Source organism: Antechinus flavipes, chromosome 1, assembly GCF_016432865.1.
Source record: "Antechinus flavipes isolate AdamAnt ecotype Samford, QLD, Australia chromosome 1, AdamAnt_v2, whole genome shotgun sequence".
Classification (NCBI taxonomy): domain Eukaryota; kingdom Metazoa; phylum Chordata; class Mammalia; order Dasyuromorphia; family Dasyuridae; genus Antechinus; species Antechinus flavipes.
The window spans coordinates 512,090,458-512,117,067 of record NC_067398.1 but is presented as its reverse complement, the minus strand read 5'-3'; the positions used below and the strand labels follow the sequence as shown (position 1 = coordinate 512,117,067).

General features: G+C 35.2%; 2 protein-coding genes across 5 annotated transcripts in view; one reads left to right on the top strand and one right to left on the bottom strand.

The window, feature by feature from the left end:
- Positions 1-1,193: 1,193 nt before the first annotated feature.
- Positions 1,194-26,284, bottom strand: PSMG2 (proteasome assembly chaperone 2). Of its 2 annotated transcripts, none has more exons than XM_051970495.1 (7): positions 26,129-26,284; positions 14,178-14,349; positions 12,423-12,481; positions 9,608-9,726; positions 6,951-7,124; positions 3,766-3,886; positions 1,194-1,696 (listed from the first exon to the last, which is right to left on the bottom strand). In XM_051970495.1, exons 1-7 carry the CDS (start codon positions 26,183-26,185, stop codon positions 1,601-1,603), a joined length of 798 nt encoding a protein of 265 aa, XP_051826455.1. In that variant the 5' UTR covers positions 26,186-26,284; the 3' UTR covers positions 1,194-1,600. The 2 variants fall into 2 exon arrangements, with proteins under 2 accessions (XP_051826455.1, XP_051826454.1); XM_051970494.1 differs by lacking the exon at positions 26,129-26,284 and adding an exon at positions 21,582-21,703.
- The window catches only part of CEP76 (centrosomal protein 76), a 30,399-nt gene continuing 25,543 nt past the window's right edge, over positions 21,755-26,610 (top strand). Inside the window, exons 1-3 of one of the 3 annotated variants that reach the window (XM_051970491.1) lie at positions 21,755-22,312; positions 23,682-23,834; positions 25,104-25,182. In XM_051970491.1, the coding sequence (XP_051826451.1) occupies positions 22,250-22,312; positions 23,682-23,834; positions 25,104-25,182 (295 nt within the window). In that variant the 5' untranslated portion in view covers positions 21,755-22,249. The remainder of the gene's footprint in view (positions 22,313-23,681; positions 23,835-25,103; positions 25,183-26,610) is intronic. The other 2 variants (XM_051970492.1, XM_051970493.1) reach the window with 2 other exon arrangements.

The window sequence follows — 26,610 nt, the reverse complement described above, 5'->3', positions numbered from 1 at the left end:
CACAAACAAGAATAAGAATCTTTTTTTAATAGCTTTTTGTAAGCTACATATAAGAGTAAGGAAATGAAAGGAATTTTTTCCTTTCCTAGACTTCTGGAAAGCAGAAAGAAAAATATATAATAGTTATAGCATGGTGGAATAATTTAGAGACTAATCTTAAGAGTCAAAAATTATGGCAACTACAGAGCTATTTTTGGAAGGTACCAACATGCAAAACTCTATGGACAGATGTTTCATGAAGTTTTTCTGGGATGAGGACTTTTGAAACAGAAACAACCAGTTTAATTTGGCTGCTGGAAATCTTGGAATTTTTCCCCTTACTTTTTTCCAAATCACTACATAACACACATTGCCCAAAAAAATTTGCCTGCACTTGACTCTTTTCAACAATCTAATGATTCAAGGCAATTCCAATAGTCTTGTGATGAAAAAGTGCCACCTAGAGAGAGAACTATGAAACATGGATTGAAACATATAGCACTTTCACCTTTTTAAAATTTCTTTTTTGGATTTTTTTCTTCTTTTGACCTGATTTTTCTTACACAGCATGATGGATATGGAAGGGTTTAAAAGAACTGCACATTTAACCTATATGGGATTACTTGCTGTTTTAGGGAGGAGAGAGAGGGAAAGGGAGAAAAATTTGGAATTTATGGTTTTTGCAGGGTTGAATGCTGTAAACTATCTTTGCATGTGTTTGGAAAAATAAAATGCTATTTTTAAAAATTGGTCTGTATTTCCTTAAGTCCAATAATAACTTCATGTATAGGAGAGTCTTTTCCTAAGGCAATGAAGTGCAAAGAGAAATTGCTTATTTGTCCAAGTCTGTTTATCCCATTTCTCTTCCCTGAAATGGGCTTAACTGATCTCAAGAGTATGTATCAAGCTGGAAGGAAACGAAGACCAGATTTTAAGATGAACAAGGCTAGGTGTGCCAAAACATGGAAAGCATAGATAAGTAAAGCTTTAAAGCTAAAGTTTCAGTCCCTAGGACACAAACTCTTAAATGCCCAGAATTCAGATCGAGGAAGGGATTCTGTTGGTGATCTTGGTATGCAAATGTTCAGTGTATGTGAGAAAACCATGTACAATATTTAACATAAGAGTAAAAAAAGGTCACCAATGCTAATATATTCTTTTTTTGGCCGGGAATATTTTCAGTTAAAGTCCAAAAATCACAATTCAGTCAATAATTTCTTAAGAAAAAAATTTATTCTACAAAATATATATTTGCCCAAGTTAGGATGACTATTATTCTATTTCTTTGAGATCTCCTGCCATATTGACATAATACAAACCTTTTTATAAATTATTGATAGTTGTATTTGGTAACTATATTTTGGAACACAAATGGCATCCTGAATAGAAGGCCTTAAAATCTAGGAAACTTAGGTTCAATGTCTACCCATTATTACTTGCTGTAGAAGTAACAATCTCTCACTGCTCCATTTTCTAAGACTGCAAATCCCTGAGAATCCGCCAATCTGAACAAAAAGAAGTCTCTCACTAGGAGCTCCTCACAGAACAGGCCCCTAAACCTTGGGAGCACATGCAGCAGTATTGTCAGATTATATGAGTCACTATTAGGAGTGACAAATATTCAAAAAAGTGCAGGAGGCAGGCCACTGCCAAAGAGCAATCTCCAAGAACTTGGCATTTTCCACTGGGAAACAGATGTTGTGGGGTCACTACACTCCTGGATTCAAAAACAAAAATAAATGAGACTTTTGATTATAAACATTCCATTCCATTACAATACACAGACATTACACAGTCCCACTTTCTCCCATCTCCAATCTGTTTGCTCTACCACAGGGGAAAACTGTTTTTCTTTCTTCATGTGAACCAACTCTCTTTTCAGGAGACTTTCCCCATTCCTTATCATGGGGCCAAATCACAAATTAGTGTCATGATGACTGCGGCTGGATCACGTTAAGCAGGATTCTAACTAGGAGAAAGGCTCAAAAACTGTTAGCTATGCAGCCAACCTGATGTGCTGCTGTGGAACCTAAAGCAGTCTTTGTTCTAGTCCAGAGGCAACACAAAAATAAGTTTTCAAGTATTTATAATGGGAATTTATGTTGCCCAGAAGGACATTTATAAAAATCATTTTCCATGAGGAAGCCCATTTCCTTCCTCTCTAAAGAGATGCAAATTTTTACACAATTCTACAGATTCAGTCTAGGAAGGTGTATTCCGTTCAACTGGTTTTTTTTTGGCAGGATTCAGAGAGGTATCAGGGAAGTTGAGTTATTGGCAGATAGTATTAAAAAAAAAAAAAGAGACAGTGACAGAACATTTTAAAATCTAGTATTTTCCCTCATGTTATATTTTTATGTCATAAGTTGCCTAGTCACAATCCTTTTGATAACTTTTTATTGTTGAGTCATTTTAGTTGTGTTCAAACTCTTCTTTGGGATTTTCTTGGGAAAATATATTGGAATGTGTTGCAAATTCCTTCTCCAGCTCATTTTACGGATGAGGAAACTAAGGCCAGCAGGGTTAAGCGACTTGCCCAAGATCACACAGCTACTTGAGGCCAGATTTGAACTCAGACCTTCCTGATTCCAGGCCTGGCACTCTATCCAAGATGCTTTCTTCCCAACAATCCTGGGAGGCAGGGAATATAAACATTATTCTTATTTTTACAATTTGGGGATTAAGTGATTTGCTAATGGTCACAAGGTTAGAGTTGTGATTTCACTGGAGGAGGATACTCTCTGTCACAGAAGTCAAGCATCTGGTCTAAAACCCTGCTCAGAGGGTTTGAGTCACTAAGAGGTTAAGTGATTTGCTAAAGGATACCAGCTAGTATGTGCCAGAACTCGAACCCAGATCTCTATGATTCTGACACTGTCCCTCTTCAAATCCTGCCTAAGACATTAGTTGTATGATCTTGGGTAAATCACTCAATTTCTCTGCCTCAATTTCCTAATCTGCAAAATGGAAATGATAACAATACTTATTTCACTGGGTTATTAGGAGGATCAAATGAGCATGAAGCACTTTGCAAATTTTAAAGCACCATATAAATTTTAACTATTTTTATAAAGCCAGGTAAACTTGGCAAAGGCAGCATCTCAAAAAATTCAGTTTTTCAATCATGTACCAATATTCCAAGGCTTCACAGTGACAGAAATGTCTTATAGTAACAAAGCGCTTTACCAAAAGCTACAGTATTGCTTTCTAGCTTTTTATCCATAATTCTCATAAACAATACTTCATATACTTTTTCAAACAATTCAAGTTCTTAGCCACTTGAAAGAAAACTTAGCAATTCTGTTTCTATCTCAGTGATATTAAATTAAAGATAAAAGAAGAGTGTAGCAAGTTTTACTCTAGCATTAATATTTGTAACTTTCAAGTCTTCAGTTTTGAAGTGGCTAAACCATCAAATAGAAAATCATACAGTTGACAACGCTGTATGAGGAAACAAAGTCTGGAGACCATAATTCTTTGAGAGGGTTTAAGAGAGGTGCTGGGAATATTTGGGTTTATATATCAAAACATGGTAACATTTTGATTAACTTAGAAGCATTAAACAGTAGGCAACCAAAGTAAATAGTCCTAATGTTAAATGTTCTCCATTTTCCTCCTCAACTGGACTGCACTCCTACTCTTACCCTTCTTCCCAATGAATAGAAAGAACTACTTTTTGTACTCTCATCTCAATTTAACAACAACAATTTATAATGGTTTACAAATGGTATATGAAGTAAATGATTAGGTGAGAAGACATTAGAGGACAAAGTAAGGAATACTTACTTGAGGTTTAATTATCTGAAGCCAATCATTAAGATATCTAACAAGGTCAAAGGCATCTGGGATATTATCTCCTTCTGAAACAAATTTCAGGACAACTGCCATTTCTATCTCTTTGGCACAACTACAACAAAGAGAATGAATTAATTATTTTCCAACAATTTGGGAAGCAAAATTCAGTATGTCCGCCTCCATACCTTAATAAGTGAAGAAGCTCATACATTGTTAAGTCAGATGATTTAATATGTTGTTCTATTTTCTGGTAAAAAGTTTTATTTTATGTACAAAGGACTAGGTGGTTAAAAATCATGTCACTACTCCTATTTGCTTCTGCAATCTGAGTCGGTCAACAAACATTTATTAAGTGTCTGCTATATAACAGGTAACATGCCAAGTTCTGGGGATACAAAGAAAGATAAAAGACAATTCTTCTACTCCGGGACTCTTAAGCTTAATGGTTGTGAGAGAAATAGCCAAATAAATGCCACAAATTAATATGGACATTCACATCCGACATTTGGATTACAGCGTTAAGCTAACTTTTGTTTCAAAACTTTGCCACATGACTGACCATCATATAATACTGATTTCAGAAAGGTTGTGTTTATCAGAAATATGAAGTTCAATAGCTTTTTTGAAGGGATCAATATGGTTAGAGTAAGAAAACTTGCAGTGGGGCAAATTTTTAAAAATACTCATACTAAAAAAATCCTTTTTGTCACCAATAAATAAATTTTCCCTAAAGCAAGAACTATAGGAAAATGCTCATTCAAAACTTAAATACTATAATTGATAAGCATAACAACATAGCCACAAAAGCAATCTGGATAAGCATTAGGCTTATAAAAAGTAAGAGCCACTACAAGCATGAATGCATGCATATCTCATGAGAAACACAAAGAACTAATAATCTTCAAAACTCAAGTTAGAACCATTTATGGTTGTTTTTCCCATTGCAGCCCCAAACCGTAAATTAAGCCTAATGAAGAACTGTCAAACATAAAAATGTAATGAAATATTGCTGTCATAGGAAATGATGAGATATATGATTTCAGAACTTTATGAACCCATGCCAAATGAAGTGAGCAGAACCAGAAGAAAAATGTATATACCATGAGAACTAAAAGATTTTAGAATTCTGATAAATGGGATAATAAAATTGTGAGTACAAAAAATGAAGATGAAACACACCACTCACCCCCCAAACAAAGTGATTAGAAAGAGATAGCGCTAATGTGGGAATTTATTATGCTCACTGGAGAGTGGAGGGGAAGAGGAAGCTTAGTATAAAAATTATTACATAAAAATGTGAAATAGCAATTTTTTAAAAAAACCCTCAAAACTAGCAGGCAGATATTTACATCATTCCTTAGCAAATGACATTCTCTTTATACATTTAAAGTGCTTCACAACTTAATCTTCTAATCTCACTCATTTATCACTCTACCATTTAGTCAAACTGGCTTTTTCCCTATTCCTAGGATATACTACTCCATCTCCCACCTCCATGCCTTTGCAACTGGTTATCTTGCATACCTGGAATGTACTCCCTCCTCACTTTTCACTTTTAGAATCCCTATTATTTGAAGCCTTTCCCCTTCCCTCCCAGTTGCTAACATACTCTCTAAATTTCCTTGTATCTATTTTGAGATTTTTATTTTGTATCTATGTCTATATCTATCTATCTATCTATCTATCTATCTGTGGCTTCTCCAAGAAGATGTAAGCCCCTTGGAATAATGTTGTGTCCTGTTTTCTAGAGCCCCCATGCAGGGGTGATTAAATATACTTCTTAGTGGAGAAGTGATGAGCCGGGACTCCCCAGGATGGTGGGAAAAGGGAGTCCATTTATTTCAAGGACTTTCCCCTTTTAATAATGTAACAAAAACAACACTGAGCACATGGGACCACATAAACAACTTGCTATTTATGTAGTTTGCCACCTGGTATTACTCTGCTTCAATCTCAACACAGGTTGTCATTACCTCCTGACTTATTAGGAAGGCTGAGAGCCCTTAGAGGAGATGGGGAGCTGAACCAGACAATGTTAGCAGGTTCCCTCTAGGCTGAAGGGTCTTATACGTCACCCAGAGTTTCCCCACTGACTGGGATCCTTTACAAAATAAAGGAGTACTTTTTTTTTGACTTGGTCTTTCCCCTAGCACAGTAGCTGGCACATAATAGATGCTTCATAAATGTTTGTGGATTCACTGAATAATCACTATCTTACAAAGTTAATATATTAAGGATACTAGGATTATATAAATATTTGAATAGACCACAATACAAGGAAAAAAATACAACTACAGTATAAATGAATACTATGGTAGACCAAATTCTGTACTTAAGTAAACTCTTTCTGGGTTACATTTTAATAGTCTAGCTTTTAGTTGGTGTCCAACTTGGCCTGAGTTTCTATGTCCATTCAATTTTCTCCAAAGATCTATCATACCTAACTTTTCTAAAATTCTATTTACCTTTTTAACATCTTATTTATTTTCTGGTTTGATTTCTCTAGTTCTGATAGAACAAGGTTGAGATACCCCACTAGTATAGTTTTGCTGTCGAATTCTTCTTGCAGCTCTCTTAACTTCTCTAGGAATTTGGATGTTATACTACTTGGTGCATTTATGTTTAGTACTGATATTACTTCATTATTTATGGTACCTCTTAGCAAAATGTAGTTTCTCTCCTTATCTCTTTTAAGGAGATCTATTTTTGCTTTTGCTTGATCTGAGATCAGGATCACTACCCCTGCTTTTTTTACTTTACCTGAAGTATAACAGATTTTGCTCCAGCCTGACCTTTACTCTGTATGTATCACTCTGCTTTAAAAGCCTGAGTTTCTGTGAAATGAGTAGGTAGAACAAAGGAATTAAGTTAAATAGAGCTAAGTTTTAAAAGTCTCAAAAATTCTCAGGTGATTGAAAGTATATATGTATATGTGTGTTACTGAAAAAGTAAGAGAAAAAAAATGTTTTCTCTTCCTTCAATTTCCTTACTTTAAAGCGTTGACTCCTAAGTATCTGAAGTAAGTGGAACACTTCTTGACTAATTACACCAAAATTACTATAATACTATTAAAAACTCCACAATGCTATTTTCTTGAATTAAATGCATATAGTTTCTAATACAAATGCCATTAGAATTTTTTTCAAAATTTCTATCAAGTCAACTGATACACTCACCTCTCGGTGTACAAAGCTTTTGTGATACCACCCCCAGGGATACGGATACACAATTCAGAATCTCCTATTCCAGGAAATGATTTGCTTTTTTCCATTTCCTTCCAATGAAGATTCTGTAATGCTTCACCAACACTTTTTTCCATTTTAGGTGTAAGTAAATATCGAAATGGAATGCTAGAAATAATCATTTAAAACACATTAACAACAACAACAACAACCCACAAGTACCACATACAGAAGGATTACCAGCATTTAACCTACAATTATTTAGGCTTCCATTAACTGAAAAATTAAGAGAAATCTCTTCAATCTAGGAAGAATAGAGTATTTTTAAAAGCACAACAGTTCTGTGGCTGCCAGTCATCTCCTTTATTAATAATACATAACTGAAGAGAAGAAAAAAGTCAAGACCACCTTAAAATTTTATCCATTCTTCACTGTTCTACCTTTTTCTGCTCCCACTAGTTATAAATACTATGAATTCTTTTATGTTCTAAGAATTTTAGAAATTAGCTCTAAGGATGTGTTCAGAAAAAAACATAACATAACTAGAAGATCCTCCAGGAATTCAAGTAAAGTGAAATGTATTGTATACTAAGAGATAGCAATGTTTTGGAATAACCAGTTATAAATGAATTTGCTATTCTCAGTAACAATCATGTACAACTATTCTGAAGGACTTATGAAAAATACTGTCCATATCCAGAAGGAACTGTTGTGTTTGAATACAGATTGAAACATTCTTTCTCTCTCTTTTTTAAACTTAATTTTTCTTGAGGGTTTTTATTTTCATTAGGGTGGGAGAACTGTTTTCTTTTACAATTTGACTTATAGAAATGTTTTGCATAACTTCATATGTTGGTTTCTTAACTGTGGGATAAGGGAGAGAATCTTGAACTCAAAAATTTTAAAAACAAATGTAAAAAAAAAGTTTGTTTTTAATGTAATTAAGGAAAAATATTAAATAAAAATAAAATATAAATTGTGTATAAATTCTATTTTTTTAAAAAAGAATAGAGGAAAAGGATTTGAGGTATTGCTTTAATAACAAATTCGACACAAATGTGTCCTCTCCTAGTTTATTTTGTAGCTCTTTGTAGACTAGATTGTTAAGTATATTATTACAGGAATTAATCTGATACATCTCTTCTGGAGATGTATCAAAAATTCTGGAGTAAAAGATTCTACCAGAATTTTGAATTTCATTTGACATCTTAAGCATTTTTTATTGTTAGTATTTTTAAATGAAATTAAATAATAATTAAAAAAAAAAGAAATTAACTCTAGTTATAAGATGATTATGGGGCAGCAGATGACACAGAGAATAGAGTATTGCTCCTGCACCCAGGTTGCTGCAGTTCCTCACCTGTTAAATGAGCTGGAGAAAGAAACAGCAAATCATTGCAGTATCTTTGCCAAGAAAACCCCAAATAGGGTCACAGTGATGGACATGACTAAAACAATTCAATAACAAAAAAATAAGATGAAACTTCCCTAACTGTACTTTCAAAAATAGCAAGTGAAAAAAAAGAATCCTCAGCATAAAATTTTGATCTTCAAATCTCCTTTCTTGGTAGTAGCAAATATTATTTCAAAACTATTTAACAGTTATTTAGCTTGAGTTTCACCTATTAATCACTCTCATTCCATAGGTAAAATGAAGAGATAAAATATAAAATTTCAGAATTAATATGAAATCCAAGGCAATCCTAGTAAATTTTGGATAGAAAATGCCACCTGCCTCCAGAAAAAGAACTATGGAGATTGAATGTACATTAACACATGTTCTTCTTTTTTGTGTTTTTTTTCCTCTTTTAAAAGTTTTGATTTTTTCTCCCAACATGATTCATTAAAAAAAAAAAAAAATGGTATCAAAAAATATTTTTAAAAAATGAAAAATAATGTAATCAGAATTAAAAGGCAAAAGTCATCTGCTTTTTCTCTGGTAGAAATACTTTATCATTTTAGAACATTTCTATTTCAAAATAATGACAAAATAATGAAAGGAAGTTTTAAAAAGCAACAAAATCACACACCATTTAATCCTCTTTGATTCTAAACCTCTAGTATAAAGTTTAATGAAAATATAACTTCAGAGGATATAATTGGTAATGAAAGACAGTAAGTAATAGGTCATGTTCTCTTAAGGATTTTCTTTACCCTATTTTAAAGGACTTATTCTGACACTCCAGAGGATTGTCATTAAAAGTCAAATGAACTTTCTTCTGTGATGATGGGGGGGTCATATAACAATGAAAGAAAATATCAATCCAGTCTTTCAGAAAAGCATTTACCTATATGCCTTGGAAAGTGCTCTTATTTATAATTTGTCTCCCTTTTCATTTATTAGTAAGCTCTATGATACACAGGAACAAAGCAAAGAATGAAGAGTTCTAGACATCCAGTCCTTCTGTCAAACCTCATTTGCTCTAGATCTTATGAAACACTTAACACTTCATACCATATCCCCTACCAGGCCTCCTCTTTTTAGCTTCCAGTGAGAAGAGATTAAAATATAGTAAATTCTCACTTCTACCCACTGCCTGGATACATTAACAACTTCTAAATTACTGGACTAACTTCCACACTAAAACTGCAATAGTGACAGAATTACAATGTTATATCATATATGTTATGAAAAAGACGATTCAACATACCTACGAAGCTGTTCGTCATCACAGTGATATGAATGACTGCTCGAAAGAACAATAACTTTGGCACATTTACTTCTTTTCACCCAGGAAATGAGCTTTTCACAAAATGGCTTTGATTTATACTTTAATGACCAATGAAAGGAAAAAAAAAGTCATCAAAATTAGATGTTGTTTATGCATGGCAAAAACCCACTAGTATGTGTGGGAATGCTTTTTAATGTAATATTTACATATGTAATCATATATACCACAAGTAATATTATTTGCAAGTGCATTTATTATCCTTATACTAAAGATCAAAACTGACAGAAAATTTAAGCAATATGGCCTATTATTTTATTATTCAACTTCCAAATCTATACTATGGAAAAGTTAATTATAAAAGCAAAACAAAAAATTAATATGCCATGTTTTTGATAATATATATTTAATCAGATAATAACTAACATTTTCTTAGTATGCTATTAAGCATACTAAGCAGTATTAAGTCTAGTTTCTTCTTAGTTGTCAATTTATATACCTACATCATTAACGAAAAACCAGTGGCCAAACACAGCTCTTCAACACTTAATTTCTAAATGTTTTTCTTTTTGATTTACTTACTAGTAGAAAGTACTGACAGAAAGGTCAGAAATATATTATTTTTAATGTCCTTTTCCAGCTACTACAAAAAAAAATCCTATTTCAAGGCTTCCATTTCTTTCACACCTTCCTGATCATGACCTCTGACAGAAGCACAAGTCAAAAGCATAAACTGGTAGCCTTTACAATTGTGGAAAGTTCAATCTAATTGCCATTCTTAATAGCTGAAAAGTAAATAACAAATAACAAAAGTAATAATATATAGAGTAATTTTTATATTACTAGCTGCTTGAAAAAAGCTTCTGTTTTGTAAAGATAGGTCATTAATTCTTTGTAACTGCTACAAAATTCTGAAGACTGCAGGATTTAAGATTTAGAAGGGATCTTGGAGATTTAAGATTTAAATTCCCATCTGCTATTTTGCATATTAGGAAATGGAAATCTGTAGAGAAACCCAAAGTTATTCAGGCAGGATTCATATTCAGGTTCTTTTACTAATTGAGACCTCTTTGTTTTAGCCAACACATTGTCTTTCCTCCACTTGTAGTAATATAATAATGTAACTGCAGCTGTAAGACCAGAATGTTCCAGTGCTTAAAACATAATTTTTTGGTCTGCTACTGTTGACTGATGGGAAATCATGGAAGACTCAGACATTTTGTAGATTTAGAGAACACACACTAGGTATGGGAAATATTTTCATCAATGCATACTACAAGTCTTTATGTTTTGCAGGTAGGCCCTAGAGAGCTGTCTGAAGAACACAGATTGAGGAATCACACACCTTGCAGACGTCTGAGATTGGATTTCAAAACCATTCTAATTGCAAGCTCAACACTTCATCCACTCTACCATGTCATTTTTGGAACTGATTAAGAAAACATGAAAAATCAGAAGTATGACTACACACCTCTCAGATAGACCAAGATGACAGGAAAAGATAATGATAAATATTGGAGGGGGTGTGGAAAAACTGGGATATCAATGCATTATTGATAGAGTTGTGAACTGATCCAACCGTTCTGAAGAGCAATTTGGAACTATGTCCAAAGGGCTATCAAACTGCACACCCTTTAATTCAGCAGTGGGTCTGTATCCCAAGGAATTCATAGAGGAGGGAAAAGGACCCATATATGCAAAAATGTTTATAGCAGCTCTTTTTGTAGTGGCAAGGATCTGGAAAATGAGAGGAAGCCCATCAGTTAGGGAATGGATAATATATCAATGTAATGAAACACTATTTTATAAGAAATGATGAGCAGGCTGATTTCAGAAAAGTCTGGAAAGATTTAAAAATGAACTGATGCTAAGCAAGGTGACTACAAAGAAAACATTGTACACAGCAACAAGATTGTATGATGATCAACTGTGGTGGACTTGGCTCTTTTCAACAATGAGGTGATTAAGCAAATTCCAATAGACTTGGGATGGAAAGAGAAAATTATGAAGGCTGAATGTGGATCTCAGCATAGTATTTTCACCTTTTTTGTTGTTCACTTGTTTTTTTCTTTCTCATTATTTCCCTTTTGATCTGATTTTTCTTGCATAATACGATAAATGTGGAAATATGTTTAGAAGAATTGCATGTGTTTAACCTATATTGGATTATTCACTGTCCAAGGAAGGTAGAATTTTCACCTTTTTTGTTGTTCACTTGTTTTTTTCTTTCTCATTATTTCCCTTTTGATCTGATTTTTCTTGCATAATACGATAAATGTGGAAATATGTTTAGAAGAATTGCATGTGTTTAACCTATATTGGATTATTCACTGTCCAAGGAAGGTGAAAATGGGGAGAGAGAGAGAGAGAAGAATTTGAAAAACAAGGTTTTGCAAGGGCAAATACTGAAAACGATCTTTGCATGTATTTTGAAAAGTAAAAAGATTATTTTTTAAAATTAGGGATATATTCTGTGACCAATTTTCATTTACATTCTATTAAGCAGAAGACAGGACCTTTTACTCTTTCATTCTGTTGGTTTTTCCTTTTGGATTCCAAATAAAAGTAATTAGATTTGAAAACTCGGAAGATCTTATAACATCTTAGAAAAAGAAACTTAGAAAATATTACCCTTTTCCAAAGCAAAAGCCCTGTTCCAAACTTAAGGGCTGAATATTACCTATAATAAGATATACTCAACTAATTTTTTTGAATCTTAATTTCTAGAACTATTGGATACTTTCTAATTAAGTTTTATTTTTTTAAAGAACTTTAATATAGGCAAAATAATACTAACCTTAATAAAAATTGATCTTAGTTGGAGAGCCATCAGATTCATTGAAGGCAATGAATATACTACAACAAAAGAGAAAGAAAAAAGTTAAAAAAAAATCATGACAAAAAGGAATTACAATTGGTATTCTTTAAGGTGGTAAAGCATTAAAATTAAATTCTATTAAACTTCTGTATGTCATTATTTCCCCTCAATTACTAAAATACTGGGCACACATATAAGCTTAACTATTTTATCTAAACATCAGTTATCAAAAAGTACACTAGAATATACAAGTGAATTTCATATACACTTTAATTATGCCATATTGAAAAGAAAAAGGTGCAAAAGCTAATAAAATAGCAACACTAACATTCTAGCAGGATAAAATATTACTATGTTTAATGGCCTAGGCTGTGTTCCTCAGGACTTCTGTAATGCTTATATTTTTTAGACATTAATGTGTATCTCAAATCATTTATAAATTACTTTAGCTAAAAGGAAAAATGCTTTAGAAGCAGTGATTCATTAGGCAGCAGCTAGCTATAGGAGCAAAGAGACCCTAGTTGAAATCCTGGCTCTGACACTGACAATGGCCAAAGTCACAACCTCTGAAAGCCTCAGTTTCCTTATTCATATCTTACTAAAATTTGATGGAGAAAGCACTCAGGAGACCTGTCTCTGTGACTTGCAGTTGTGTGACTAGGTAAATCATTTTATCTCCCTCTAGATCTGTTCTTTCATTTGAAAAAGGAGGGTTTTGTTAGACTAGATGTCTCTAAGCACTCTTCCAGTTTTAATCTATAATCACAAAAAAAAAAAAAAAAAAAAAAAAAAAAAAGAAAGAAAACTGAGTATGAAAAGAAAAAAGGGGGGAAAAGTGACAAGAATGTAAGGTAGCTAAATGAAAAGAAAAAAGGGGAAAAAAGTGACAAGAATGTAAGGTAGCTAAAAGAAATAATGCACAATGTAAAATTAAGGACACAAATAAAAGTATATATTTTTTTAGAGTTACCATCTTCAAAAGGTCATTAGAAGAACAACATTGTTTTTAAAAGGGCCTACATATATACATATTTAATACACACACACACACACACACACACACACACACACACACTCTTTTTTCCTTTCTTAAATTGAGGTAATTGGGGTTAAGTGACCTGACTTGGGTCACACACCTGGGTTGTACTAAATGTGTGAGGCCCAATTTGAACTCAGGTCCTCCTGACTTCAGGTTATGTGCTCTATCCACTGCACCATCTAGCTGTGTTAAAGATCAATATTTTAAAGTTACATGCCAGACATGAGGTAAGAAAACTCAGTTTATTTTAGAAAGAAAGTGCTCATACCTAATTCTCTGTTCAGTATAATTATCTGATATGGGGGGGAAGGAGGAGGGTAACATAAATGCCTCAAGAACAAGCCTATCTGTATTAGGATATTTTCTCTGGCAGTCCCCATATCTGGAACATTCTCTTTTCTCTGCTCCATCTATTGATCTTGCTGGCTTACTTGAATCCCAACTAAAATTCCACCTTCTATTGGAAGCCTTTCCCATCCTCTCTTAATTTTAGTGCTTTCTCTCTATTAGTTATTTTCTATTTATCCTGTATTTAGCTCATTTTGCCTATATTTATCTGCATGTTGTTTCCCCCATAAGATTGTAAGCTCTTTGAGGGCAAAAACTTAGCACAGTACTTGGTATATAGCAGGTATATAATAAATGTTTAATGATTGATGGCTATAATGATATAAGTCCAAATTACATGCATGTACCTTCAGCATTTATACTGAGTTCCGTTGAGTTTTCCTCTGCAGTTGCATATGGATTGTTTCCAACCATTGGAACAAGGCAGTCAGTGTAAAAATAGCCAACCTTACACATATTCAGCGTAGAAATAATCAGATCAATTGCAAGCTGGCCAACATTTCCCACAGATACTGCTGGCTGAAATCACAAAGAATAATATTAAATCTTTACTAAAATTAGCAAAATACTTTTAAAATTTAAGCTCTAAACTTGGGTATGTATAACTTACACATATTTATAACTAAAATTTCTAGCATTTTACACAAGATACACTGGAAAATCAAATAATTGTGACCTTATTTATTTGTTCTTATTTGTGGATGAATGTAAGTCTCAATTTCATTCCAATATGTGTCTTTAGTAGCTGTGCTTCCAAGTCACCAAATGTTTAGGAGAAGTCCTGTAGCAGAGGTAAGGGGACTCAATTGAAGAGTATTTAAACTAAGACCTTCAAATCTTCATATCTTAAAAATGAGCCTCATACCGAGGCTCATAAGGCTTAAGTGACTTTCGACAACATTTCATGTCTAATATTATACACAACTTTCTACTAGACTTTGCTTCCCCTCAGTAGGCACTTTTCATTCATTCATTCATTCCACAAATAGTTATTAAGAAACTATTGTACATGAAGCACCATAACAGGACCTGGGGGAGATACAAAAAAAAGCATAATGAGTTTCAATATGGTAATTTATATATTATTTCTTTGAAACAAATAGTTCCTGCTCTCACAAAATGTCTCAATAAAATATTATTTAGGATAATAACAATAAAGCTGCCAAACAAAATGTGGTGTGCGATCCAAGGGGAAAAGGAGTTACTAAGTTGGGGGACAATGCAGAGAAGATCAGGAAAGGCTTCATTGTTTTTTTTATTGTGTTTTTAAGGATGGGTATATGTCAATAGAGAAAGGGAAATTAGTCCAGGTAAAGGAACACTGAGAGCAAAGGCACAGAGTTAGAAGAGTTAGGCTATATTTGGGGAAGAAAGAGTTATGTAGTATGAATGAAGCCTAAAAAATGAAGAATGTCAATCAATAAACATTTAGTAAACACATACACACACACATATATGTGTGTGTGTGTATATATATATATGCATATGTACATATATATATATATATATACACACACACACACACACACTCACATATATATATACACACACACACAACTCTTTGTTCTAATGCTGTGATACAGAGGGGAAAAAAATGGAGCAATTCCTATCTTTAAGGAGCACAAGATTTGAAAGGCAGGGCAGTTAGCCTGGTGGAAGGGCTAATTGTGGAAGAACCTCAATGTCATATAAAGAAATATCAACCTTAAACAACAGACAATAGGAAAAGAGTGGAAATCTTTAAGCAATAATTAACCCAACTAGATCTATGCAAGAGTCTAACCATGATATAAAGACAAAATTGAAGAAGGGAAGTGGAGGAAGTAGGGCAGCCAGGTGGATAGTGTTTTGGGTCTTAAGTCAGGAACTCCTGACTTCAAATTTGGCCTCAGATACTCACTAGTTGTATGACAGTAGTTAAGTCATTTAGTCTCTAATTTTTTGTTTCCTCATCTGTAAAAGTGGGAAAATAATAGCACCTAGCTCCCAGGTTTGTGGTACTAAATGAGATAATTGTAAAGCACTTAGCAAAATTCCTGGCACACAGTGCAAATAAATGTTATTGGTTTGGTTTTGTTTTTTTTTTTTAAAGAAGTGGAAGATTGTTGTTAGGAGATTATTGTAACTGTCTATGAAGCTGGTGATGAAAATATGAACTATAGTAGTGTCAATGGGAATAGTGAATGAATTTCCATATTTTAAACTGGTCCTTCTAGACTTGTATGGTCCCAGAAAATAAGGTTGACTTTAATGTTTCTGAATTCAACTCAACAACCATTTATTAAACTCCTAATAGTAAAAGCTGTGCTTGATGGGTTATAAAATATTTTTAAAATATACTTTTTTGATCTTTGCAATATCTCTGTAAGATAGATACTACTCACTCCACAAATGAGGAAACTTAAAATAAGAGATTGATAGACTTCCTTTATGATTATCTCTGTCATGATAACAAGATCAGCATCATTCCAACTTTATGCCAAGCACTAGATATATAAAGACAAAAATAAAATAATATTTAAGGCACCTATATTATATTTAGAAGGTTATAATATGTAGAAAATATACAAGATAATTTGATGAGGAAGAAAATATTAGCAACTGACAGCATCAAGAAAGGTTGGCACCTGAGCTTAACTTTGAGGAAAAGCCATAGAATTTCAGAGTTGGAAACTCAGTGACATCCTATCCAACTAATACTTGAAAAGGAATACTCCACTAGAAGTGGTCAACCAGTGTCTACCTAAAAACTTCCAGTAAACTAGCATCTACTATCTCCTGAGGTAGCTCATTTTACTGAAAAAAGTAAACTTCATGAAGTTTTTTCTGATATCAGGCCTAAATTTGTCCCTTTGCAATCTCCACCCATTGCTCTTGGTTCCCACCTCCAACAATAGAATATGTCTAATCTAGTTCCTTATTCAAATGACAGCATCAAATAAGTGAGCACTCATCCCTGAGTTTTCTCTTCTCTAGGATAAACACCCTTGGGTCCTTCAGTCAATTCTCTTATATGGTACGGATGGATTCAAAGTCTTTCATCATCCTGGTTATTATTCTCTGAATTCTCCCAGATCATTGATGTAGTTCTTAAATTCAGGCATCTAGAACTTAGGATAAAGGAACTATCTTTTTTTTGCCTCTTAAAATATAAGCCAAGATGGCATTAGCTATTTTGGCTGCCACATCCCACTGCTAACTCACACAATTTGCAGTTCACCAAAATCCTTATTTTCAATCTTATTCAAACTATGGTCTAACAATTCCTTCAAATAGATTCTGTGAAAAAATAATGTGAAGCTTTATGTTTGTTATTAATTAATTGCTTCCTTTTCCAATCATTCCACTGTTATAGCCTATCAATATCCCTCTATATTGTGACTCTCTCAGTCAGGCTATTAGTGACTGCTCCCAGCTTTGTGTTACCTGCAAATCTGATAACTATGCAGCTCTCTAGATTATCTATACCTTTATTCAAGAAGCTATTAAAAATAGTGAACAGTTTAAGCAAATATCCTTGAGGCAATCCATTAGAAATCTCTGAGAAGCTGACATTGAACAATTAAATGGCAACTTTTTCATGTAAATCCAAATCCACTTAATTGTATTATCATTTATCTCCATTCATAAGACTAGCATAAGATATTTTTAATGCTTTGCTAAAATCTAGATAAGAGATACCTATAGCATTTCCTTGATCTACTATAACAGAATAAAATATCTACCTGGGATGACTAATTCTTGATGAAGCCATATAAGCTTACTACTATCATCACGGCTTTTTTTTTTGTACATGTCCATGAACCATCTCTTTAATGACTGAGAATTTTTCTAGAAATCAAAGTCAAACTCATTGGTCCACTATTTTCTCCCTACACTCCAAATCTTTAAAAAAAAAAAAAATATAGAATATTTGACTTTTCTAAACCAATGGCACCTTGACCATTTCCCACAATAATTTAAAAATGACTTTATTATATTTTTTCTTTCTTATAATAGTTTCTTATTTTTCCAAATATATACAGATAGTTTCCAACATTCATCTTTTTTTTTTTTTTAACAATTTTTAAATTTTTTATTTATTTTTATTATTTGATCTTTTTATTTATAAAACACATGCATGGGTAATTTTTTTCAACACCAACCCTAGCAAAACCTTCTGTTCCAAATTTTCCCTTCCTTCCCCTCACCCCCTTCCCTGGATGGCAGGCAGTCCAATACATGTTATTTATGTTAAATTATATCAGCATTCATCTTTGCAAAACCTTGTGTCCCAAATTTTTCTTCCTCCCTTCCTCTCTTCCTCCCCCTCCTAGGAGAATAGCAAGCAATTCACCAGAAGTTAAACATCCCACAATATTTTAAGTATTATTGACAGTGGCTTAGCAATTAAATCTGCCAAATTTTCAGTAAGGAAAATGTAGTTCATCCAGACCAGTGGACTCTAATTACTAAAGGGCAATTAGGTGCTCTCTTATTACTACTCATTACTTATCTGGGTCATTGGCATCATTAGCCATTTTTATTCTTTCATTTCCAGGGCAAATTTCTTTCACCTCAGAAGGAAAATTAGAAGCCAAATAGAGTAGTCCTGCCTTGTCTCATTTGTCATATTTACCATTCTATTCATTCTTATTCTGAAAATGTTTCTTGTTTGTCCTTTAGAGTCAAAGAAGACCATGACATCAGGGATTTGATGTCCTGATCTGCAAATAAATTGGATTTAAGTGAGGGAGGGCTGTGCAAAATCACCAACCTCCTAGGTCCAATAACAAGATATAGATCAGAATGATTGGAAATTGCCCTGGATTAGTGGGAGATCTTGGTCTTTTAAGCTTTCCTGTATGTCAGTTTGTCTGAGGCAATGTCCATTCGTTCAGTGATGGAAAATAAAACTAAATAAAACTATTCTGAAACACAGAAATAAGGAAGAAGTAAATTCCAGTTATGGAGTAGGCAGGGGAAGAGATGAGAGATCTTATGCAGATATAGAAGTAAAGGATGGAGTCAGAGGTGGGGAAACAGCTAGAAGTTCGCTATGATCGTAACAGAATACATGAAGGAAGATATAGCTAGAAAGGCAGGCAGAGCCTACTATTCAAAACTATTGTTTGAATATATATAAACTCAAGAGCATGTCACCTATGCTTCAGTAAGAATATTTTTCATTATCTTTCCCCCCTAAATCTTCTCATACTTCCCTATTATTATCCAGGGTTATACTATCCCCTCTCAAGCTAAATTAAGAGTCACCCCATGTCCAATCTGTTGGCCAAGGTCAATGTAACCTTTGCAACAACCCATATCTGTCTCTGTCTCAGCAATGCCATAATATAGTTTAGGACTTAATCATCTCTATTCTATTCCATCCTACATCCAGACACCAAAGTGACTTTCCTAAATTGCCAATCTATGTCAAAACTTTATTTCCCCTCCTCCCCCCAATAAACTCCAAAAGCTCCCTATCCAGGATCAAACACAAAAGTCCTCTTCATAACCTAGTTCCCATCTCAACAAGTCACACACACACACCTTTCTAGTCTTCTTACACTTTATACTTCCCCTGGACCCCAAGTACTATTCAATCCAATGATGCTGGCCTCCTTACTGTTCCCCCAGAAACTTCATGTTTCAAATCTGGGTATTATCTCTGGCTGCCTCCATATCCCAAATGTTCTCTCTCTTCATCTCTACTTCCTGGCTTCCTTGGATTCTAGCTAAAATTCTATCTTCTACAGAAATCTTTCCCAATTCCTCTTCATTCAAGTGCCATTTCTATTTCTTATTTATCCTAATTGTACCTAATTTGTACATTTTTTTTGTTGTTGTTGATTCCCACTATTAGATTGTGAGCAGGAATTGTACTTTTTTTGGGTATCTCTATCATTTAGTACAGTACCTGGCACATAGTAGGTACTTAAACAAATGCTTATTGACCAACTGACTTACTGATTGCTTTGGCAATTGTAAAGGACAAGATAGAAAGAGGGTAAAAGCCTGAATGCAAAGAGACCAATTAGAAGACTTAGTACAGGTAAGCCTGAACTATAGTGAAAAATCCAGCAACTATGAAACAAGGAAGACAAATAAATATTAGAACCAGAAAAGCTTAGTTCCCCTGTTCCCACTTTACAGATGAGAAATCTAAGGTCCTGAGAGCTTATATTTAAGGTCACTAAATTAATTCCAAAATTAAAGCTCTTTCCAACTCTATTCTCCTCTATCAAGGATTTGGGAAGCATGCCCAGGATTAGCTAAACTACTATGTTTAGGGTAATCTTTTTGTGTCTATCCAGGTGAGATTTAAATATACCACCAAGTTTCTGTAATGGAAAGACGATTAGATTTAGAATCTAAAGACTTGGGTTTGAATTCTGGTCCTAAATAAAGTCACTAAATCTGGCTTCATCTTAGTTTCCTAAAATGTAAAATGTGAAGAGTAGACTGGATAATCTTTATCATCTCTTCCAGTTTGAAATCTTATAAGCCTATGTCCTAATGTCCTTCATAAGATAGTTATTGACAGATATAGATACAGGAAAAATAACTTTTCTCTCTAGCAGTTTTCCCATCTCTGACTCCATCCTTTTCCTCTATATCTGCATAAGATCTGTCATCTCTTCTCCTATCTCACCGTACCTGGAGTTTACTTCTTCCTTATCTGTTTCAGAATAGTCTTATCTGTTATGTTATCCATAAAATAAATGGATGTTATATTCTATTGAGAAAGGGAGAGTATAGAGCAAGTGCCCCTCAAAAGTAAATACAAAAGATACAAAATAAATTCAAAGAAATTTCAAAGGAGAGAGCAACTGCAGGTAGAGATCTGAAATGACTTTTTGCAAGAGGCAATAGTTGAGATGAACTTTGAAGAAATATAGTAATTCCAAGAGGAGGGAGTGAGGAGAGTGAACACATAAAAAGAAACTTCAGCAAGTGGAGAATTTAAAAGGGCTATGACAAATAAATAAAATGATGATATTGTTATTTTCTTCTTACTCAGCGTAGTGTATCATATACGGGACTGGATTTGGGAATAAAGATCTGCGTTAAGACATTTAATAGCTTTGCTACATTGGGCAAGTTCCTTCAACTCTCTCAGACTTTTTCCTGATCTATAAAATGAGGGGTTTGAATTCCTTGACTTCTAAAAATTCTTCCAGCTCAAAATCTGTGATCTTATGATCCACAAGTGAGCTTGAGGCAAACTTGGTCCTTTTCTACCTTCTATCCTCTTCCACTCAACTCCTGCCATTTAATCTGCAATCTAATGACACTAACTACTCGGCCGTTTATCACACACGATTTACACGAGAGAGTTTTCGCTCTCCCCTAACCCTCCTTTCATGAAGGCTTTCCTAGTTTCTTTCCATTCTCAGCCAAAGCCCCACTTTGTACCAAAAAAAAAAAAAACTTTTTCAATTCTCAATTCTAGAGCCTTCCCTCTGGATTATCTCCCGCTATTCCAGTCTAAATATTTTTTGCACATAATCTTTTGCATACTGTCTCTCCTGTTTAGGCTATAAGCTCCTCGAGGGCAGAGACTTCTCTGCCTTTTCTTCTTTCCTCGTATCCCCAGCGCTTAGCACAGTCTGGCACTTAGTAGGTGTTAATAAAGGATAGCTCACGGACTAGCCCACAGCTCACTAGCGCGTGTAGGCCCGGACCAGGTCCCCGTTCCCACCACTGTACAACGCACCTGCAGAGCCTCGAAATGACAATGCGGAGAGAGGGAGTGGGGAAGGACTCACCATCAGAAGGGTGAACCCCTTGAAGTCGGGCTCCGACGTCCCGCAGGGAACAAACATCGTTAGCCCAAAAAAAGGAAGCGGAACAGGAGGAAAGATTAGGAGACTCAATAAGAAGCAAGCGATTTACAGCACGTCAGCTCAGCAGCGTGGGGATGCGACTCCGGGCTCCAGGGAAAAGGGGCGGGGCGGGGTCCTTCGTTTTCGTCGGCGCTGGCGGAGAGGCCGGACCTTCTGAACTAAAAGCCTGTTCCGCTAGTGGACTAATCTTGTTCTGGCAGGGAAAAGATCGCGTCAGGGGAGGTGGACGACGGAAGTGGGGAGACTGAAGAAAACCATGTGGGGAGGAGGGATTGGAAGAAGACGGCGAGCGCTGAAGGCAGGCAGGCAGATATCAGGCACTACGGAGGTCACCCTGGTATCCTTACTCTTCGTTTTAGTTTGAAAGCAGTTGCCGGCCCGCTGTTGTCGCCTGGGTTGCAGTCCGGGTTCCCGCTCAGAGTGGGGTGCTTACGCGGGCCGGGCGGTCTGCGCGGGGAGACTGCGCGCGGCCTGCCCGGGATCTCAGCATACCGTAATACCTAGGGGCGCAGCGGGAGGGTCGCTTGGAGCTCCCGGAGGGAGAGGAAGGAAGGAGAAGGGAAGTGGCAGTGGAACCATCGGGCTTCGCCATGTCCCTACCGCCGGAGAAAGCGACTGAGCTCAAGCAGCTCATCCATCAGCAGCTCAACAAGGTGAGAGGAGCAGCCCAGGGCGCGCTTGGCCTGTGATGGGACTGGGACCCCGGGGCTGCAGGAGGAGAGAGCGGTCTTTTCTCCCACCCCCTTCCTGGCGGGGTTCGTCCCTGGCCCGGCCTAGGGCTTTTCCCTGGCCGCCTAAGGAAAAGTCTGCGCCAGCCAGGACGTTGGGACGGTTGGCAATTGGACTTCGAGAGGAAACGGAACCCTCGAGACAACGGGAGCTGTCCAGGGCAGCACTTCTAGCAGCAGGGATGAGCACTTGAGGCTGCGGGGCCTCCCGGGGCTTAAGGCAAGCCCTGGAAGGTGCAGGACTAGCCAGGAAGTGGGTGTTTGCTCCCCCAGAATCAGAAGGGAATCCCATCACACAGACGTTTATTCAGCAGGAGTGCCCGTGTCTTTGATTAATTTCAGTAACTTTGTAAGAAACTACAGGAACAAATGTGATTGCGAACCTTCTAAATGGTAGCTTCCTGAGCCAGCATTAAAAACGTTTATATAAATTGTATGTAAACACACACTCACATATACCCACATATTCACACATGTGCATAGGGTATCCCATAAGTCAAAATGAGTTTTGGAACTCACACACACAGAATCAGTTTTTATTGGTCATGAATTTTCAGTAAATGTATAGAGATCTATTATTAATGTAGCTGTTACATATGTGTATACTTGCACATCTGAATCTATATACTTTTTTAGTTTTTGTTCTAGTCTTGATAGAGACCAATATATACTTAATGCCAGATTTATGTGAACATGCTACCGAAGTTTTCTATTTATTGGTACTTGTTGAAAGCTGGAATGAGCAGTGCAAGCCAAAGATAAGGAATTCAAGCCAGGACATAAAGTCATCTACCATGTGGTTAATGAGATTAAGAAAGAGATCACCAGTATCTGGCAGCAAGTGATAGAAACAAACATTAGAAAAAAAGTAAAGACATTACTTGAGAATGCTGCCTTGGCGTTAGAACAATAATTTTGTGTTTGAAGTACTGAATCAAGACATTGTGTTTTGATTTGCTAAATACCAGTTGGAAAATTGTGATGAAGATTCCAAATAGTAAAAACTTACATTATTTGATATTAAATTTTGGCTCTTAAAAAGTAAATGATAGAATTGCTTTTTAACATTCCAACATTTTTTACCAAATAGTTATATAGCCTTCTATTTATTGTTGATGTCAAAAAGCCAACATTCAAACTTAAGTGTTTATTCTATATTTTTTACAGTTATTTTTGCTTTACTGTGGTATATTCCTTTGTAAAAGCAAACTTGTCTTTTAAAACAATGCATAACTATCATCATACCTCTTGAAAATTTGTTGAGGGAAAATGTAATGTTAAGTTCTCTATATAGATGGATGTCCATGGCAGGATAAGAGAAGTTCTTGCTGAAACCATAAGGGAAGAATTGGCACCTGAGCAACAACTTTCAACAGAAGATTTAATAAAAGCTCTTAGACGCCGAGGAATCATAGATGATGTCATGAAAGAGCTCACTTTTGTTACTGTGAGTAATCTTTTAGGAATAACTGTATTTTTACAAATTCACTGGAATGTCACAATAACACTGGACCTAAGGTCCATGTTGTGGAGTTTTTTATAGACAAAACCATTCTAAAATAGATCTTAATATTTTTTAAAAGTAAACTTTCTTTGTTTAGTTAATGAATTACTTATAATAAATTCTGCTTTGTGGAAAATAGTATTTTAGTGTGGTTCTGCAATATTTCTATTGTGCAAAAAGTTTTCATCTTGCAAAGTGATAAAATTTTCTCTTGTTATTTATCAAATATGATTATGAAGATATCTTTAAGTCAGATTAATTTAATTATTAGTATGATATCCTGAAACAATTCTTATATTTTTTCCAATTGTTTCTTTGGTCTACTAGTTTAATAAAATTTATAACTTGATGTCTTATTAGAGACAACCCTTCCCTAAATTCTTCTATCTATAGACTTAAACCTCACAGATTTTTCAATCTAATTCTAAAATAACTTGACAAACTTTCTACACCAAGGTCAAGTTATACTCTATTTTTTAAATTAAGTTTGATTATTGACATCAAATTCCCTTTTGTGAATTTGTGAATCTTAGTAAGTAAAAATAAAGTTGTTCATTTCTTTTAAGTAAAAATTCATAAACTAATCCCGTAAAATCAATTGGCAAAAATAGGTCATTTAGTGATATAACTCCAAATGCAGTAGTGATGGTGACCAGATCTCTTTTGTAAAAATAAGTTATAAAATGAGAAACTGTGACCTAAATTACTTTGTAATATGTTGTAAGAATTGACATGATTTTGATAATACACTAGAGACTAAGTAATTTAAGATAGCTTACTTTTTTTTTGATGACTGAGACTCATAAACCCATTTGTTGTAATTAGCCTAATAACTGCTGCGTAATTATCATTACTTCATTAAAACTAGTTCATAGCAGAGAAAAATGTCAAAACTCTGTAAGATATACAAAATTTAAATTTTATTCCAGAATTTCAAAATTCATACATTATATTACTTTATGAACCAGGCTTTTAAACCCTTTACATTAGTCTTAACATGTTATTATTATAGTTTGTTTTTATATCATATAAGTATAAAATTGCTTTACTTTTTATTACAGAGGCCTTTGACACAATAAAAAATGATTTTGATAATATCTAAAGTGCTATTCTTTCTTCTTGTATAAGGAATGGAAATTGATTCCTTAAATCTCAATTGTTGTTTTCTTATATAATAGTGAGTTTTATTTCTATGTTTTTCTCCCTTTCTAGGACATAGCTGATGGAGAATTGACTTCCTCTCCAAAACCATCTAATTTTAATGATAAGCAGTCCACTCTATTGAAAAAAAGTGTGTATTTTAATCTTGATAATTAATTTAGTTGCTGTTAAATATCTGTGCATCATAGTAGACTTTTTTTTTTTGATAGTGCACATTTGAAAACATGTTAAAATTTCATTATCAACAAAAATAAATAAACTTTGTTGGGGGGGGCAGTATCCCATTTTATGAAACAAAGTAAATAAATTCTTTTTCATGTGTTATAATTTATATATTTTATATCAGGTGTGCATCCTGCTTTTAAAAGTAATATCGATACATGATTTTAAATACATTTGTCTGTCCCAAAAAATTTACATGCTTTAAGTGGACAGTTGGTGATTGGATGAACTTTAAAATGCCAAATATCTTTTTTTTTTAAATAGCTCAAAATCTGTGATCTTATGATCCACAAGTGAGCTTGATGCAAACTTGGTCCCTTTCTACCTTCTATCCTCTTCCACTCAACTCCTGCCATTTAATCTGCAATCTAATGACACTAACTACTCGGCCGTTTATCACACACGATTTACACGAGAGAGTTTTCGCTCTCCCCTAACCCTCCCTTCATGAAGGCTTTCCTAGTTTCTTTCCATTCTCAGCCAAAGCCCCACTTTGTACAAAAAAAAAAAAAAAAACTTTTTCAATTCTCAATTCTAGAGCCTTCCCTCTGGATTATCTCCCGCTATTCCAGTCTAAATATTTTTTGCACATAATCTTTTGCATACTGTCTCTCCTGTTTAGGCTATAAGCTCCTCGAGGGCAGAGACTTCTCTGCCTTTTCTTCTTTCCTTGTATCCCCAGCGCTTAGCACAGTCTGGCACTTAGTAGGTGTTAATAAAGGATAGCTCACGGACTAGCCCACAGCTCACTAGCGCGTGTAGGCCCGGACCAGGTCCCCGTTCCCACCACTGTACAACGCACCTGCAGAGCCTCGAAATGACAATGCGGAGAGAGGGAGTGGGGAAGGACTCACCATCAGAAGGGTGAACCCCTTGAAGTCGGGCTCCGACGTCCCGCAGGGAACAAACATCGTTAGCCCAAAAAAAGGAAGCGGAACAGGAGGAAAGATTAGGAGACGCAATAAGAAGCAAGCGATTTACAGCACGTCAGCTCAGCAGCGTGGGGATGCGACTCCGGGCTCCAGGGAAAAGGGGCGGGGCGGGGTCCTTCGTTTTCGTCGGCGCTGGCGGAGAGGCCGGACCTTCTGAACTAAAAGCCTGTTCCGCTAGTGGACTAATCTTGTTCTGGCAGGGAAAAGATCGCGTCAGGGGAGGTGGACGACGGAAGTGGGGAAACTGAAGAAAACCATGTGGGGAGGAGGGATTGGAAGAAGACGGCGAGCGCTGAAGGCAGGCAGGCAGATATCAGGCACTACGAAGGTCACCCTGGTATCCTTACTCTTCGTTTTAGTTTGAAAGCAGTTGCCGGCCCGCTGTTGTCGCCTGGGTTGCAGTC